Raw genomic sequence first — 17,691 nt, 5'->3', positions numbered from 1 at the left:
ACCTGTCAGTCACATGTACCAATACTTTTGTGCACATGAAAAATGGGAAAAACAAAAGGTGATATCTTTTAAGTTGTGATATCTTCTAAGTGTCAGATCCAGATGTAAATACCTGTAAATAAAAGCCGGCATGTAAATCTCTCGTCTGATATTTATATTTTGATGTCAAACCCAAATGTTTTCAGTCTAGAGCAAAAGTAAAGGAATTGGCATCACTGTCACAATACTTTTGGAGGGGAGTGTATATATACATATATATATATATATATATATATATATACTAAACTATAAGAAGACTTACTTTGTCAAAAATGTCATGTCTACCCTGTTTTTTTGTTGTTGTTGTTTGTTGTTGTTATTGTTAGTTAGTTAGTTTTTTTGATCACCTTATCACCCATCAAAGCTGCATTGTCAGTCACGTTATGCCTGGCTAGTCTTGACTGATTTAGCTGATCACTCTTGCCTAACAGTATGGACTTTGCATATTTAGCTTTTCAGCATAGCAGAGGAGTGCTGTCATGTTTTGCTCCATTACTGATCTCTAGTGTTTGTTTGATTTCTTTTATGGAGAAAAGTTAACAGAGAGCTCACATCGGGTGTTGTAGGCCTCCATGTGTCTACAGTGAATAGGTCTCTCTAGTGGTGATTTATAAAACTGCACTGAGTTACTTGAGAGGAAACGAGTGGTAATGAATTACCTTATTTTGCTGTCAGTAAAGAAATGTGTATTTCAAATAGAATAATTCAATATTTATTAGAAGATTTGTCATACAGCTAACATTTCTTATCTCATTAAGAGTACATGTATACACTGTTGTGTGACAACACTATTGTCACTTTTGCAAATGCACCGCAGGAATGGATTGGCATTTTTAGATCTTAGTTCCTCATGTTAAACACATTCCCAGAAAAACCCACTCAACTAAAACAAACATGCGATCGACTGGTGCACACTTTACCTTTTAGGTAGAGTGATCAATTAATCTTTGATTTATTGTCCTAGTGCAAGGACAAGTGTTTGTTATGGTTTACTTATAAGATGGGGAATCAATGCATTTATATCACTCATCTAAGACCCTTAATGAATCTCAATGTCTCAATAATCTAATGTCTATGAGGATAGTATTATGGACTATTGCTTAAACTTTTAAACATATTTATATGTCTCATATGTAAAAGATTAATTGGCCTTAAAATGTACTAAAAAGTTACAGAGGGCCAAAATTACTTTATCCAGAGAAATTGTTCAATTATATATGATATTATCAGAAATTACGAAACAGGTCATACATGCACTTTTCACACGGAAGTTCAAATGTGGTGGAATCTTACTAGGATCTAAATTTGCAAGGAATTTGTGTAAATAACATCTAAGACATCAAGGAAATCAAGGGTTTTATCATGTTTTTAAGTCATTGCTAGTAAGGAACTGGTAGTTTCTGTGACCAAATGTTCCATAAATCTAAAATATGTTTTCAACTAAGGAAGGATACATAATGAGAAACTCCACCTTCTTCAGTGACAATAGAAGCCTTCCTTCAAAATCATGACATGCATATTTGTGAAAACAGGACAGCAGTACAGAGGACACTGTTTTTACTGCGACACAAACAATAGTTAAGGTAATCCATTTATGATGTATTGCAGGTCTACTGATTCAATGACTAAATTGATCTGATTTAGTTGAGCACATTAAGAAATTATGGCTACACTACTGCTTATTATATTTTGGCAATATGCATCTTTCTTGCAGTTTAAAAAATTAAACTGAAAAGCACCAAATTCAAGCTTTTTATTGAAAAGCTTTGCTTTTTCCAAATATCAATATTCCTAGACAGAATCATAATAATGAGCTGACTCATGCAGAATTGTACATTTAAAGAGATAAATCAAATAAAAATGTGTCATTATCCGTGTCATTTCAAAACTTTTTTCTTCTGCGGAACACAAAAGAAGATATTTTGAATGTTTTTGTTCATATAATGAAAATCAATGGGGTTCAAACCAATGTTGCAAAAAAACACTGAAAATATCTTTTGTGTTCCAAAAAATATAACACAAGTTTGGAATGACACGAGGTGAGTAAATGTAAATCAAAAAATGTTTGTTTTGGGTGAACTCATAGTTTGTTTTAACTTATAATAAATACATTTTTGTAAAATACAGCGATTTGGCATTTTCTATGTTGTATATTCTCAAGCACCAATCATTGCTTAAATATTATCTGATGTGTGTGATAACAGATTCAGCATTATCCAAATGAACAGCAGACGCAAGTCAGGTATGTCTGAAATCGATTTTAAACAATACAGACTGGCTGGGACCAGAATAGACAGAAATGAAATTTTATAATATATATTTATATATATATATATATATATGTATGTATGTGTATATTGTGGCCTCGGAGAGGCGTTTATTAAACAGAAAGAATAAAATAAAGTGTCAAAAGGGGATAAACAGGGGAAATAAACAGGGGATCTGGTGTCCTCGTCGTGCTGCGGAGTTTGTGAAGGAGGGCGGTGTTCTCAAAGGAAGGGTCCAGGTAAGGGGCGGAGTCCGGCGGTCGCACGCGCTACCCTCTCGAGTCCGGGGCGCGAGGGACGGTGGCTTCTCCAGCAGCTTCGTCTACCTCTAGGTCCACGGCGCTCGACGGGACTAGTCGACCCGGCATCCTGGCCCGACGGCCGTATCACGGATGCGGTTTCGTCCGGACTGTATGGAAAGCCAAAGTGCTCATAAACGCCTGCTCGGGCGTCTGATTGCACACTGACACGTCAAAAGCGTGCGATTTGACAGCAAACGCGCGTCGTGGACGCGCGTTTTGCCATGAAAACGCGCGTTCTTAGCGCGCTTTGGGATTATGGCAAACGATATTGAATTGAATAACAATTGAACGATATACGAATTGAATAACATTGAATAGAAAAATAAATTATATATATCAATTTTCTTATGAAATATTATATGAACATCTGGCCAATTATTACTACCATTATGACAATTCTTTTTTCAACATGCTGTCCCAACAGCAACACATTAATATGCAAATTAGATACAGTATAGATACACTGTGTTTAATGGGAAAACCAGTTTATGGAAATTTTTACACACATACTGCATAAAACAAAATGGTATATCAAATCATTTTGTTATATATTTTATAACAAAGTTGAGAATCATCCTTAAACAAAGTTTAGAAGAAAAAAATCCTGAAACCTAAAAATATATTGGTGATTTAAAAAAAAAATCCCATTGTTTTTGCCTTTTTGATGTCTATTCATGCCATTTTATTTTTAGGAAAAAAATATGAATAAAATATATTTTTTCAAAAATGTTAATTTTCCATTTTTTTCTAATGCTCTAAACAATGTAATGACATGAAAAAATGCTAAATTCACAAAGCTCAGGAGGATATAGCGGACACATGACAGAATCAGGCAATGAAGAACACTACATTTTGAAACACTTTTTCACACAGGGCCATGTGGGTTTGGATTTTGTTTTCCCTTCATAAAAAAAACCTTCATTTAAAAACTGCATGTTGTGTTTACTTGTGTTATCTTTGATTAATATTTAAATTTGTTAGATGATCTGAAACATTAAAGTGTGACAAACATGCAAAAAAATAACAAATCAGGAAGGGGGCCAACACTTTTCACACCACTGTATATATATATATATATATATATATATATATATATATATATATATATATATATATATAATCATCTGTCTCATTAAAATTTTATTGAGAGAACTATTACAGATAGTGACGAGTAGTTAAATTCTGGTTAATCGTACATACTCTTCTCCAACAGATTTCAATGCTTCATGTAACAATGAAGCAGTTGAGGTGGAGGAAGTGTGCACAGGTTTTCTATTAAAGTCTCCTCCTCCTAGACAGATAAAAAATACGGTATAAAATTTCCTAAACAGAAATATCAGCAGTTCATAAGTATCATCTATGTATCTCATCTAAGACATTTATTTTTTTTATTGCAGAAATCATGGAAGCGCCGCTTCTTTGTGCTTTCAAAGACAAATGACAGCAGCCATGAACTAAAATACTACAAATCTTCTGAGAGAGACAAACCTATAAAATCTATACAAGCTTCCACGTAAGGCGAAAGCTGCTGATTACTTTTCACATTAAAAAAAAGTATATACAGTAATATAATAATTGTTTCTATGTAGCATCACAATGCTGCAAGTGTATCCTCAAGCAAATCCAGTTTTTGAATGGATTTGTAAAGCCTTCAAGTGCTCTCCGTCCTCTGTGCTCTATATGAAAGCAGAAAATCCAGCAGACAATGTCCCAAGAGAATTTTTCTTCATTGGAGACAACAGGTTTGCTATGATTACCATTGCTGTAACATAATTCCCATACTTAGCAAAAAGTTGCATTAAAAAATGCAAATAATGGACAAAATAAACTAAGGTTAGCCCTTTTAGTGCTAATATATGGGATCTGTTGTTTTCAGGGGTGATGTGGATAAATGGTTCAATGCTTTATTCGGGGCTATAAAGGTGAGATTCTACTTTTTGCCTATGAGCTTAATAACTTTAATTCAGTCATTCAGTAAACAATTAATTTTAGTTTTTTAATATATTCAATTGATATATTAAATTATATATTAAATATATATTACAAGATCATTTTAGTAATTTTTAACAAATAATTATTAATCAATGCAATTTCATGGGTCTTAAACAGTTCATTTTTCAAACTGTTTACAGAATAACAAAATTGAGCCACAAACTGAACGTCAGAGCACAACAGAATCCAATTCCAATGACCAAAGCCCCTCTGACACTGAAGAGGTAATTCACTAACAATGCTTTTACAAGCTTGTTTGTGATTTTGACTCAGTTCTCATAACTTTGCTTGAATTATTTCTGAGTTGTACCTCTCATTAACTGCAGACTGAAGTTGATAGTAAACCTCCACTGCCTCCAAGGAAGAAATCAGCATCTGAAGATGTTTCCACCCAGGACGGTCAATGTAGCCAATCACCCAGAAGCAGCCCATCTGCAACACCGGTATGGAATAGTTAAACCCACAAACATACACTTTCACTTATAAAACCAAACACTTGTATCATACAACCCGAATTCCGGAAATGTTGGGACATTTTAATATAAATTAAAATTAAATTAAAAGTAAAAGAATTTCATATCACATGAGCCAATATTTTATTCACAATAGAACATAGATAACATAACATAAATGTTTAAACTGAGAAATTGTACAATTTTATGTACAAAATGAGCTCATTTCAAATTTGATGCCTGCTACAGGTCTCAAAATAGTTGGGACGGGGGCATGTTTACCATGGTGTAGCATCTCCTCTTCTTTTCAAAACAGTTTGAAGACGTCTGGACATCGAGGTTATGAGTTTCTGGAGTTTTGTTGTTGGAATTTGGTCCCAGTCTTGCCTGATATAGGTTTCCAGCTCCTGAAGAGTTTGTGGTCGTCTTTGACGTATTGTTCGTTTAATGATGCACCAAATGTTCTCTATAGGTGAAAGATCTGGACTGCAGGCAGGCTAATTCAGCACCCGGACTCTTCTACTACGAAGCCATGCTGTTGTAATAGCTGCAGTATGTGGTTTTGCATTGTCCTGCTGAAATACACAAGGCCTTCCCTGAAATAGACGTAATCTGGAGGGGAGCATATGTTGCTCTAAAACCTTTATATATATTTCAGCATTCATAGTGCCTTCCAAACCATGCAAGCTGCCCATACCGTATGCACTTATGCACCCCCATACCATCAGAGATGCTGGCTTTTGAACTCAACGTTAACACGCTGGAAGGTCTCCCTCCTCTTTAGCCCGGAGGACACGGGGTCCGTGATTTCCAACAAGAATGTGAAATTTGGACTGGTCTGACCATAGAACACTTTTCCACTTTGAAACAGTCCATTTAAATGAGCCTTGGCCCACAGGACATGATGGCGCTTCTGGACCATGTTCACATATGGCTTCCTTTTTGCATGATAGAGCTTTAGTTGGCATCTGCAGGTGGCACGGCAAATTGTGTTTACCGACAGTGGTTTCTGGAAGTATTACTGGGCCCATATAGTAATGTCAATGACAGAATCATGCCGATGAGTGATGCAGTGCGTCTGAAGGCCCAAAGACCACAGGCATCAACAATGGTCTTCGGCCTTGTCCCTTACGCACAGAGATTTCTCCAGTCTCTCTGAATCTTTTGATGATGTTATGCACTGTAGATTATGAGATTTGCAAAGCCTTTGCAATTTGACGTTGAGGAACGTTGTTTTTAAAGTATTCCACCATCTTTTTATGCACTCTTTCACAGATTGGAAAGCCCCTGTCCATTTTTACTTCTGAGAGACTCTGCCTCTCTTAAGACATCCCTTTTATAGCTAATCATGTTACAGACCTGATGTCAGTTAACTTAATTAGTTGCTAGATGTCGTCCCAGCGAAATCTTTTAAAAATGTCTTGCTTTTTCAGCCCTTTGTTGCCCCCGTGCCAACTTTTTTTAAACCTATAGCAGGCATGTTATGTTCTCAATGTTGTTTTGTGAATAAAATATTGTCTCATGTGATTTGAAAGTCTTTTAGTTTTCATTTTATTCAAATTTAAAAAACGTCCCAACATTTACGGAATTTGAATTGTAATTCAATATAACCATATACCTTTGTTTCAGGTGTATGAAAATCTGAAAGAAGAGGAGTGGCTTGATGAGACTGCAATGGAAAGTAATGAGGACATATCATCAGGGTATGACAAACTTTCTTTATGTATTTAAATCTACTTTACCTCAATTGAACCTGTTAGTGCTTATTTACCCTTAAAAAATGCAAAATAATTTTTTATAACAGACCAATTTGTATAACAGACCAATTTGTTTTTAGATTTTGACCTCATTTTTTGATATCATTTGCAATTTAATGTTGCAATGTTCAAAATCTTATTTACAGTCAAGTATCAAGTATCATTTTGCAGAGTCATTTACAAATGTACTTTGTGTTCACATGAGTTTACCTATTGTTAGAGGCTTGATTTTTTTAGACTCTCAGGCTTTGAGCAAATGATAATTATTTGTAAAATAATAATTATTTGCTTTTCTTTTCAGGGAGAGTGTGACTGGTACATCTGAAGACAGTCTGTTGGATTGTGTCACAAAAGCCTTCAATGATATGAAGACACCACAAACATCCACTGAGTCAGATGGACAAAGGTAAAACAACTGACAAATTAAATTACAACAGATTATCGCTTATTTCTGCATAATGCTATTCGTCACATTATGAACAATATCTCAGTTTCCCTAGCCTAGAGAATAAAAAGCTTTGTGTAGAACCTTAAGGGATTTTTTTACCTTAGCTGTCACAAATCATCATGCATTACACTTTTCAAAAGTATCCAGCAGTGATCTTGCCCAAATAGTTATTACTCATATTACAACGGCGAATCAGAACAAATTTTGCAACCTGATACTGAGACTTACATCATCATTTTAAACTGTTTTGTAGTACCTTAAACAGTTAAAATCTTACCTTAAAAAATCAGCACCACCATAATGGGTCGTCCCTCATTGTCATTCATAGGGATTTATGGAATACAAGAAACCAGTACTAATAATAAAAACACTAAAAACTCTTGCTTTGACTTCAATGGAATCTGTGCCTCCACTAAGTTGAGCAGGTCAGTTCCAGGCAAGAGGTGATTAGTACATCTGTAGAAGATCAATTCAATAGAAAACAATATCCTAAACTGCAGAATTTAGTTGTCAAACAACTGGGGTTATGAAATTGTTGTTTTGGAATCTAGTTACATTTAGAGTTGTAATGTGTAACTATGTAACATGTTTTCCATTCCTCAGTGAAACACACACCCTCATTGAGAAGGAAATCTGCATAAGTCATCATGATGCAAACAGCTTGGTTATTTCAGAGGAGGAGGGAAAACCATGGTGCGATTCTCACAGATAAATAAAAAATTTACTGGAAAAGTTGGGCTGAACCCAGAAGTATCATGTCCTTATGCTCTCTGGTTCATAAGTTTGTTTGGATTCGTTTTTATTTTTATTTTCCTCTCTAGTGTATCTAAATGTGGTGAGATTGAGGCTTCATCTCTTTTCCACAAGGGAGATCAGATCCTGGCTGTCAATTACCTGTTGACAGATACAGTGGAGGAGGTACAAACATACCTAAAAAGACTCAGCAAGAGCGAGGTAGTCATACATCAGAGCACAAGAATGATTTAGTAAATGTAATCAGAGCTAAGTGGCTATAGTTGAACTTACACTTTTTGCTCTCTCGCCAGGTAAAACTCACCATTCGAAGGCTCCCGGGCTCCATTCCTTTGGATTCTGTACCCTGCTGAAGACACAAACAAAATCTCATGCTGTGCTATGGTGCTATTTGGCTTTTTTAGGCCTTTCAATTCTCTCTTAAAATCAATGTGTTTTTTTTTTCTCTATGGGGAACAGTACTGTGCTGGCAATCAGTAGTCAAACAGAATGAGTTAAAAGTGCTGTAATGTAGTATGACTTCTAGTCGCTTTGGTGATTTCTGAAACTCTGACATTTATGATTTGTACAAGCTGAAAGTTTAGCTTTTCACACAGCCCTAAAGGGCATACAGGTTGTCAACAGTAAAACAAGTAGCTCTTGTTTTCTTGTGTGCACAGAGACTTGCTGAGCTTTTGTCATTCCAAAAATATTAATCACAGGAATGAATTGTTATACTTGTCATTTTGCACTATTCTATACATCAGCAAGTTTGAGGCAATATAAACTTTAAAACAAGATATAACAGAACTTTCTTCTAGCAGTAAATGAATGTTAGATAGCGTTAAGATAGGTCGAACAGTATTTTTCTGAACATCTTAAAATACCTATGAATCTTTGTACAGAAATTGCATTTAACTGCAGTATATTTTGTAGCCACATGGTGGCAGACAAACACAAACTGAATTATATTCAAACTTAATCTTATATTCTTATAACCTGAATTCTGACTTCTGTTCAGCATATAAATTCATATCCAAATATCTTTTATTATATTACTTTGGCAAAGAATGTGTTTTTATAAACTGACAGCTGCATTACTGTAGTTGCATTGAAACCTGTCATGTTGGATGATAAGTATTTTTATTTCTTCAAATTGAAATGAGGTTAAGATAGTATAATGTAATAAATACATGTAAAAAAAATACTAAAGAACACTGTTCAGCATGTAAATGATTTTTCTTATGAAAAAACTATCTTGCACATGCACAAATATGAAATAAAATGTGATTTAGAGAATAAGATCATTAATGAAACAAGCGTAGAGTGGATTGAATTTATTTCCTTTAAAAACACTTTTTTAATATAAAACAGAGTAAAAAAAACCCTGCTAAAATAAGAGGGCATATGTGGTCCATTCCTGCATTAACCACCAGCAAGAGGAGCCATTCATAAAAGGCAACACTATTAACCATCACACAACCAGCACTTAAAAAGGCCAGCTGGAAGAAAACCTTTTTTTTTTTTCAAATATGGGAAGGCAGTCCAAAACACTCTCATTTGAAATGGTCCACTGAGTAATACTGGTCCAGTCAGTAAAGGCACTGTTTGACTATTTGGCCAAAGGTTTGATTGTGGATGTCAGTTTACTTTATTGCCTTGTTCCACAGCTTGAGTTTCTCAGGGTACATGATGTTGATCTGAGGTTTCTGGGTTCAGTCTGCCACTCACGGAAGAAGCCCTCCATGGCTTTCCTGCTCCTCCAGCTGCCCAAATTCACCGTGGGAATGATCTTTTTCGGCTGCAGCCACTGCACAAAACGCTTCAGCTCAAGAAAACTGCTGTGTTCACTGTAGGGAATACCTGGAACAGATAAGTATAGAGTAGGAAAGTATCTCTCAAAATCTTTGAGAAGCTGGGAAAACCTATTTATGTTCTGATCTTCTTGCTCAAAAGACCAACCATGATTTCAGCTGCTTAAGCAGAGTCACACTCTAGCGTTCTGTATAATTATTTCACAGATGATATAGTATGTTTGTGTAAAGTAAGAAGTAAAAATTTCCATTAATTCCCATGTTGGATGTCTCAGAGTAGCTTGAGGCAGCACCTGGTTGGGCTGCCAACCACTGATATTATGAAATTAAAACCCTGGGCTTGCAAAATCTGACATCTTGAATTTTCTCTGGGTCAAATTGCATCTGCTGATTCTGTTAATACAGGGCATGCTGTTCTTAGCCAGAAACGACGTTCAGCATTTCTAACAACTGCAGGAATGTAGAAAAATCAATATAATGTAATTACATTCCACATACGAAGCCATTAGGTATAATCTTGTCAGTTAGTGGAACAGAATGACAAGGCTGTGTCGTCTCTACACTGAAAATCAGTTCAATGGAAAGCAATCCTCTTTAAGATCTTATTAAGGAAGGGGTGGTGTGACAGATATCAATAAAAAATTGCATGTTTTCTGCATTTTTGTTTTATTGGTATAGACCTACCATTAAGCAAAATGTAGAAAACCTATTAAAGCGCCATAAAACTGTCCATCCTATATGCAAGCAAATGGAGCAACATGATAAGGTGTATTTTATTCGCTTTTTCAAATGTCTTATTTCCATTTTGATTTAAAAAGGATGACAAAAATACAAACTCATTTTGCTCAGGGCTCTTAAAGTCGCCAGACAAAATAGAGGGTATTTTTCCCTCTTATAAAATCAAAATGCAAATACAACATTGGAGAAACAACACAATTTGGTGTACATCTACTTCCCTTGATTAGGGTTTGTTTGGACTTGCAATTTAAGTTTCAAGTGAAGCAACCCAATTTTCTAAAAATATTAGAAGTAAATGTAGCCCTACATGTGTGCTACTGGGTGATTTTGCCGAAAACCTTTCTTGTTAATGTCAGCATCCCAGACAGTCTCAGATATTTCAATTGTATTGAACACATGAAATAGCGAATTAAACAAGTAAAATCATTATATTTAATCCTTTATAAATCTAGACACATACCATAGATACTGATGTTCTCTTGAGACTGAGGCTGGATGTCTTCCACCCTTACAGTTTGGTTGAAGGTCCAGCCTGTGGGCTTGAACGCCACTAGCTGGTCATACTGCCTGGAGAACTTATTCAAGTGTGTCCGCAGGTTCTGTACAGTTAAGAAAAAAAACACCTAAATCCTTCTGGTCATAAATATTTATGCCGATTAGCTTGAGCTGTTGCTCATTATTAGTTATTTTGAATAAACCTGTCTGCAAATGTAAATAAGTGTAAATACGAATACACTCTTATTCGGTATTTATTTTTATTTTTTACTTTTATTTAAGAAATTAATACCTTTTTTTTCCTAGAAAGAATGCATTAAACTGATCAAAAGTGACAGCAAAGAAGGCAAATAAAGGCTGTTCATTTGAACTTTCTATTCAAAGTATCCCAGTATCCACAAAAACATTAAGCAGTATTGTATTAAACATAGATAAGATATCAAAAAAGTTATTTTAAATTGTAATAATATTACTGTTTTCGTGCATTTTTTTATTAAATATATACAGCCTTAGTGTACATAAGAGACTTTCAAAAGAAACACGAAAAAAAATCTTACTGACCCCAAACTTTTGAATGGTAGTAGTATGTGTGACAAAAAGGGTAATTCAAGTCAAATGATGCCACGTTGCAATCAGCTTCTTTCTTTCAATTTGCATAATGACTTTTCAATGTGGCTGCAAAAGAGAATGTGGTGCAATCTACAATCAACCTTGCCCTGCAATTTTTCCTTCTTCCTGTCAGAGCCATTTAAACTCATTTCTCATTGGGAACAACTCTGAAATTTCTTTGAATCAACATCTACATTGGCATGGGTGAGAAAAGTTGCTTATAATGGTTCAGGGCACATCATATAACTAATCTTTATTATCTGCAACTGTCTCATTAGAATTTACTTTCAGTCAGACTCTATCAGTGCTACCGCTGCCAGAACTGCTGCGCTGGCACTTGGTCTCTGTAATTAGAATCTTAATTTTTTTCCTCCTGCATTACCATAAACGCGCTGTCAAGGAAAATTAAAGTTTACACTGAACGCTGCATGAATTTTAAACTACAAATTGAATAAGTAAACATAGCCTCATTGATTGTGTTTAGAATAATCAGATCTTTTTATACACTTACAAACTCAAAAAGCAAAAATTGCAGATGATAAAAAATGCATTTCATAATTTATTACTTACAGATATGACAAACATGCCACAAAAGTTTTAAGTGTAGTTCAACTTACTTTGAAATTGAGCTGCATCATGGGAAGTACATGCACCTGGGCCACCCGCCAGTCTGTAGTAATGCGCTGGCCAATCTCCTCCGACTCCAGGCAGCACATGGTGTTATACTTATCCTTGGACAAACACACCTTAGAGCCCAACACTTCCGATACAGCTAGAGGAACAGGTAAAAATGTTTATATCCATATATAGACAAGGAGGAGCGAATGAAAATTATTCTATTGGAATTTGGAAAGAAGTTGCAATCCAGTGAGACAATCAAGAGATTTCATTTTAGCAAAACAGTCCACAGCGGGACACTAATAGCTTTAAAAGTAAATGGGTGCAGGACATTAATCATGGATGCATTTTTTTAAAACGAACAGGAAGCCAGTCAGACAAACTGTGGAACAGGAACATAATTTCAAAGTCAAGTTAGGACAGCATCTGCAAACCTCTTTTTAAACAGTTTTATTTTATACAAGCCTCATTCACGAGTATGACGGTCACGGATAATAGAAAAGCAAACAATATACCCTTTCAAGAGCAGATGAAGTAGCACAAGGTCTACAAGAGGTCTGGACAAAGCAGGACAACATTGCTCACTGACCTAGAAAAACCTTCTCTTTCCCAACTGCGTAGGTGCCACAAACAACAAGTGTACGAGGGTTAAGTGTGACCTGTTCAAAAGCTGTGTTTACGGCAAAGGTGATGACTTCCTGTTGAGTGGGAAATGTATACTCAGGACTGCAATACCTATGGAGAGACAAAAAAAAAAAAATGTTTTATATGAAGGTAAAATGCCGTCAAAAAGATTTGCATGCGCAGGGTAAGATTTGTGAAAGTGTACATAAGATAGCAAGCGTAAATTAATTTTGTATGCGCAAGAAAATATTTGTAAAAGTGTAAATTGCGTTTCAAGCATAAGAAAAAAAGTGTATTGTACTACAAAAAAGTTGTACGCGGTCAATCCGTATTGCAGCTCTTGATACGGTTGTTTTCGCTTGCAAAATGCTGCGCACAGGCTTGCAATACTTTTGGCTGTATTTGGGCGAAACAACAGTGCCAAAAGTGTAAGCGTGGAAAAATGGAAGTCAGAAGAATACAGATCATATTTATTTTGCCTTAGCATGAAGTTGCAGTTTCACAATACATGAATTACGCTTACAAAAATCAGTAAAAGGCTACAAATCTTTTTTTCTTACGGAATTTACACTTTTACAAATCTTTTCTTGCGCATGCTAAATTAATTTACGCTTGCTATCTTACGTACACTTTCACAAATCTTACCCTGCGCATGCAAATGTTTTTGACGTAATTTTACCTTCATAGTTTTATTTACTTTTTAATCTCAACCCTATAACCCATCTCAGTTGAAGCAATGAATCAAAAGTGGGCAACATATAAAATAGCTTTGTTAGTGGGGAACTCACGTTGTGTCCAGATAGAGGGTCTGTATCCTGAGACCCTGCAGCTCTGGGTAGCGCTCCATGGACGGATCAGCCCGGAAGTCACCTGTGTGGAGTACCATCTGGCCATCTGGCAGAACAAATAGCAATATGGCTGCCCCAGGACAGCTGAGGGGGAAAAACAGTTATGGTAATTAAGGTCTTGTCATTATGTATGAGAATAGGAACCTGTGATAAAGAAATAAAACTGGCTTCAAATGTTCATTAGTTAGAGGATACACTCACTGATTAGCATCCAGGAGAGTGACCTTCACTCCTTGCACCATACACTCTGTGTTCATTGGGAGAACGTGAACATACTGCTCAGCCACCTTCAGCTTGCTCTTCACCAGGTTACCAGTTATCTGCCATGATTAACACCAGTTAGTCATGAAATCCAAGATTCAGACAAGAGCAAATCCTCCCTGACACCATCATTAAAAAAAGAAAACATTTTCTTTTCTTCATTGGGTTTTGCTTTCCCCATTTGTTTTTCCATTCTTCACCTTCATCTTGATTAATGTAAATTTGTGATGTTTCATGTCAATATGTTGCTATTTCTGATTGCATAACCATGACACGTTTTTTGAAGTTTAAAGTGTTTGGTTTAAATTTCAACCAAAAATGAAAATTGTTTCATGATTTACTCGCTCCAAACATGATTTACAACTCCATGTTCCTCCAAAACAGCATGACTTGCTATCTTGTGTGGAATATAAAAGAAAACACTGAGATGTGCTTGTGTTTTTTGTGTGTATACAATAGAAGCCAATGGTCTTCAAAGCTGTGTGGCTCCCAATGTTCTTTTGTATTTCAAAAAAGAAAGAAATTAATAAAGGTTTGGAAGAACATGAAGGTGAATAAATAATGACAATTTTTATTTTTTTGGGTTAACCATCCCTTTAGTTTCTTTGAAGGGAACTGTGAATGTTAGAGAACTTCTATATAGTAAATTGAACACTTCAGTTTTCTAAAGAGCAAGAAAAATCCTGCTTTCTTTATTTTTAGAGTGCAATGAGGTTGAGATACATACTTTGTTACAGTAGATGGGTAAAACAGAGTCTTTTTTCAAGCCAATGTAGTGGTCCGAGTGGAAGTGAGTGAGAAAGTAGGCTGTGACACCTTCAACAACCCCATACTGAAAAGCATCCACAGCAAAACCAGTTCCTAAACAGAGAAAAAGCATATTATATTCTCCAAAGTACATTAGACCAAAACAAGCTAAACAATAATTATTATGAGAGTAAAAGAATAAATACAAGTAGTCTAGTACATTAAAGTTCTGGCACAGCTATTAAGACTGAAAGTGTAAATGCTTATGCAATCTCAACAAGTGATATTAAGTAAGTCAAAACAAAGGAATTAAAGCGGTTCACAAACCAGGAATTTTCTTGTAGAATGGACACCGCTTGGGCTCCTTGGGATCTCCATCTGTCGCTCTTCCTCTGTTCCATCTTTTCTGCCTCTCTGCCCTCCCTCCTCGTTTTCCTTCTGTTTGCGTGGGCCGAGTCGTACCATCTTCTGCAACAGGCGAGACACTGGACACATCAGATGGAGCTTTGCTCTTCCTACGCCGTCTACCCTGGAGCTTAGCGTCTTTCCCCTGAGCTTCTGAAATCCTCGCTCTCCTAGACCCTTGCTGATCAGCCTCTCCAACCGTTGCCTTCACTTCCTCCTCAGCCTTTTTTTCATTCAATGGCTTCAAGCCAAAAAACACCCCAATGTCTGTTTGCTTTAATCCAGAGGGACCTGCCTTGGTCTGAGTTCTACTAGGAGCCATAAATGGTGTTTTCTGAGTTAGGGCTTTTTGGGTGAAAGACAACTCTTGATTTATGTAACTGTTGGCATGTACAGGATTAGATATGCACTCCCGAAGATGCTCTAACACCAAACTTTGAGGTGACTGTAGCTGGGAGATTGGATCTTCAGGATTTGTTGTGGATTTTTTTCCTATTGTTTGAGGTCCATGCTGAAATGTTCCATCAGAAACACCTGTGGAGCTGGAAGTAGTCAGGTGATCATCAGGTGCTAATGATGCCTGCAGTTTCTCACAGGTATCTAATGAGATTTTGTCTGGTCCATTTTCCATGTTTCCTGTCTCATATTGGTTCAGCAAATTATCGAATAGATCATCATCTTCATCGCTGAACAGTATAAGAGAATCATCAAACTCATTTTCATCTTCCTGCAGTGCAGTACTACGAATCGCTGTATTAGTTTTTTGAGTTCTGTGCTCCTTATCCACATCTGGAAGTTCAGAGAGTGGGGAGTAGGAGATATAATCATCATCATTACATTCAAAGAGCTCAGCTTTAACCTCATTGGTCTGTGTCTGAACAGCATTGTCAACACTATGTGCTTTAACTGGAGTTGAAGTCTTCATTTTTGCTTCCTGTGAAGAATTCTGAGATTGAGATCTTTTGACAGCAGGAGACCAACCTTTCTTTTTCTTGATATCTTCAGTATTAGGGGAGCGCAAAAGCAGCAGAGCGTTACTCTGAGTGGGAGTTCCCTTTGGTCCATCACCAGGAGATGAACTTTGGCTGGATGAAGCAGATACATTCACAGCGCTGTCCACAGAGCTCTCCGTACCAGATGCAGGTGCAACATTATTAACTGACTTCAAGCTGAAGTCTGAGATGGCTTGGGTCCTGCAGTCATTCAGCGCTCGACTCTGAGCGAGTAGAGAGTGGCTGTATCTCTTGTAGTGATTGGGAATGGACACCATACAATGAAGACCATCTGGACATTCTGTAACATTACAGATAAAGGTGTGTGTGTTTTTTTTTTTCTGAAATATTATACAATAATATTCTTGGAAATATTCCACATTAAAGTGATAAGAGTATGTTACTAATGATGGGCTCCTCAAACCTTATAATCAATTAATTTTCTAGTTGTAGGCCTACATATAGTAAATATTGAAGTAAAAAACAATCGATCAACCATTATTCATCTTTTCTTTTTTTATAATTTCATAACTGATTGTGTTCAAGAATAGCATTCTCTAGCTGTCTATATTTTAGAGGGGCGTATAATTAAAAAAAATAATGCACATGTGAATTAAATGTATAGTAAATGTGCATGACTTTTATTGTTATTTTATGTAAATAACAATAAAAAATCCCTGATTTCCATATATGTGGGAACCCTGTAATGAACTGATGAGTTGAATCTGGTACGTTAGACAACAGAATGACTGTTGACTTTACATATGCATTAATGAAAAACATTACCTTTACAGTTGTCACCAGGGTTTTCTAAGCATTCTGCAACATGCCATTGTTGAGACTGAACCACCAAGAGGGAAAATGGCATTTGACAGACAGGACAGTAGCCTCCTGACTGAGGGTCTCTATCCTGGACATCCTGAGAAAGTGTCCCATGATTCACGTCCAGGGGTCCTGAGTTCACAGTGTTAACAGGAACATTACTGCCATTCTGGTCTAAACCAGTGTGTATTTCAGCAATGTTGACACTTGTTTTTTGCACTGATGTCCCAGGATTGCCATCCTTTCTCCTCTTTGTCCTATCTTCTCTTGTTATCTGTGATTTGCAGCTTCGTTTTTTGGTCTTCTTAAGAGGTTTATAATCCCAGATTTCACTCTCAGAGCCGTTCTGTGACATTTGTAAACATGTAAGTTACAGATTCTACTGGTTTGTTCTGAACGAAGCTGTTTTGTATCACATTCATGTTCTCTTAAGACAAAAAAACGCGACCAGAGCACAAATAAGACCGTATCATTCAGAAATTCATCCCGAAAGCAAAAAAAAAAAAAAACTTAAAGACGCATTCTGTAAAAGTATTTTAACAAAAACCGTTCATATTAGATAACGTTAACCCCGTCGCGTATCTTTCGCAACGCTTACCGCCAATGTTGATCGCACATTGATGTTCGCATTTTCCATAATGCAAAGAATCATTAGTCCAAGTACGTTTATTTACAGATTTAATACAAACAACATTTTTAAAAAATATGACGAATATGTTAACTACTCTC

The 17,691-nt window shown here is 36.2% G+C and overlaps 2 protein-coding genes across 2 annotated transcripts; one reads left to right on the top strand and one right to left on the bottom strand.

Moving 5' to 3' along the window:
• Nucleotides 1-1,394: 1,394 nt before the first annotated feature.
• Nucleotides 1,395-9,384, top strand: LOC306852635 (pleckstrin homology domain-containing family S member 1-like). The gene is made up of 13 exons (XM_079389632.1): nt 1,395-1,622; nt 2,244-2,281; nt 3,822-3,919; nt 4,006-4,121; nt 4,198-4,350; nt 4,485-4,530; nt 4,741-4,824; nt 4,927-5,043; nt 6,682-6,755; nt 7,111-7,215; nt 7,861-7,950; nt 8,079-8,211; nt 8,304-9,384. The coding sequence occupies exons 2-13, from the start codon at nt 2,260-2,262 to the stop codon at nt 8,361-8,363; spliced, it is 1,098 nt and encodes a 365-aa protein (XP_079245758.1). The 5' UTR covers nt 1,395-1,622; nt 2,244-2,259; the 3' UTR covers nt 8,364-9,384.
• LOC306852634 (DNA cross-link repair 1A protein-like) lies at nt 9,313-17,665 on the bottom strand. The gene is made up of 9 exons (XM_079389631.1): nt 16,927-17,665; nt 15,071-16,441; nt 14,724-14,857; nt 13,937-14,055; nt 13,676-13,819; nt 12,853-12,998; nt 12,263-12,417; nt 11,002-11,140; nt 9,313-9,852 (listed from the first exon to the last, which is right to left on the bottom strand). Exons 1-9 carry the CDS (start codon nt 17,315-17,317, stop codon nt 9,641-9,643), a joined length of 2,811 nt encoding a protein of 936 aa, XP_079245757.1. The 5' UTR covers nt 17,318-17,665; the 3' UTR covers nt 9,313-9,640.
• Nucleotides 17,666-17,691: the final 26 nt, after the last annotated feature.

This window comes from Barbus barbus (genome assembly GCF_936440315.1).
Source record: "Barbus barbus genome assembly, chromosome: 32".
NCBI classification, from domain to species: Eukaryota; Metazoa; Chordata; class Actinopteri; order Cypriniformes; family Cyprinidae; genus Barbus; species Barbus barbus.
Note: the sequence above shows the minus strand (reverse complement) of the source record. Positions and strands in the feature narration are given on the sequence as shown.

Excerpts from the sequence above, each read along its gene's own strand:
- LOC306852635 (XM_079389632.1), top strand. The coding sequence starts at position 2,260 with ATGAACAGCAGACGCAAGTCAG. Across the intron at positions 3,920-4,005 it reads CTAGACAGATAAAAAATACG|AAATCATGGAAGCGCCGCTT; the intron begins GTATAAAATTTC and ends TTTTTATTGCAG. Across the intron at positions 4,122-4,197 it reads AAATCTATACAAGCTTCCAC|CATCACAATGCTGCAAGTGT; the intron begins GTAAGGCGAAAG and ends GTTTCTATGTAG.
- LOC306852634 (XM_079389631.1), bottom strand. The coding sequence starts at position 17,317 with ATGTCACAGAACGGCTCTGAGAGTGAAATCTGGGATTATAAACCTCTT. Across the intron at positions 12,418-12,852 it reads GAAAGAGAAGGTTTTTCTAG|CTGTATCGGAAGTGTTGGGC; the intron begins GTCAGTGAGCAA and ends CTGTTCCTCTAG. Across the intron at positions 9,853-11,001 it reads AGAGAACATCAGTATCTATG|GTATTCCCTACAGTGAACAC; the intron begins GTATGTGTCTAG and ends TATCTGTTCCAG.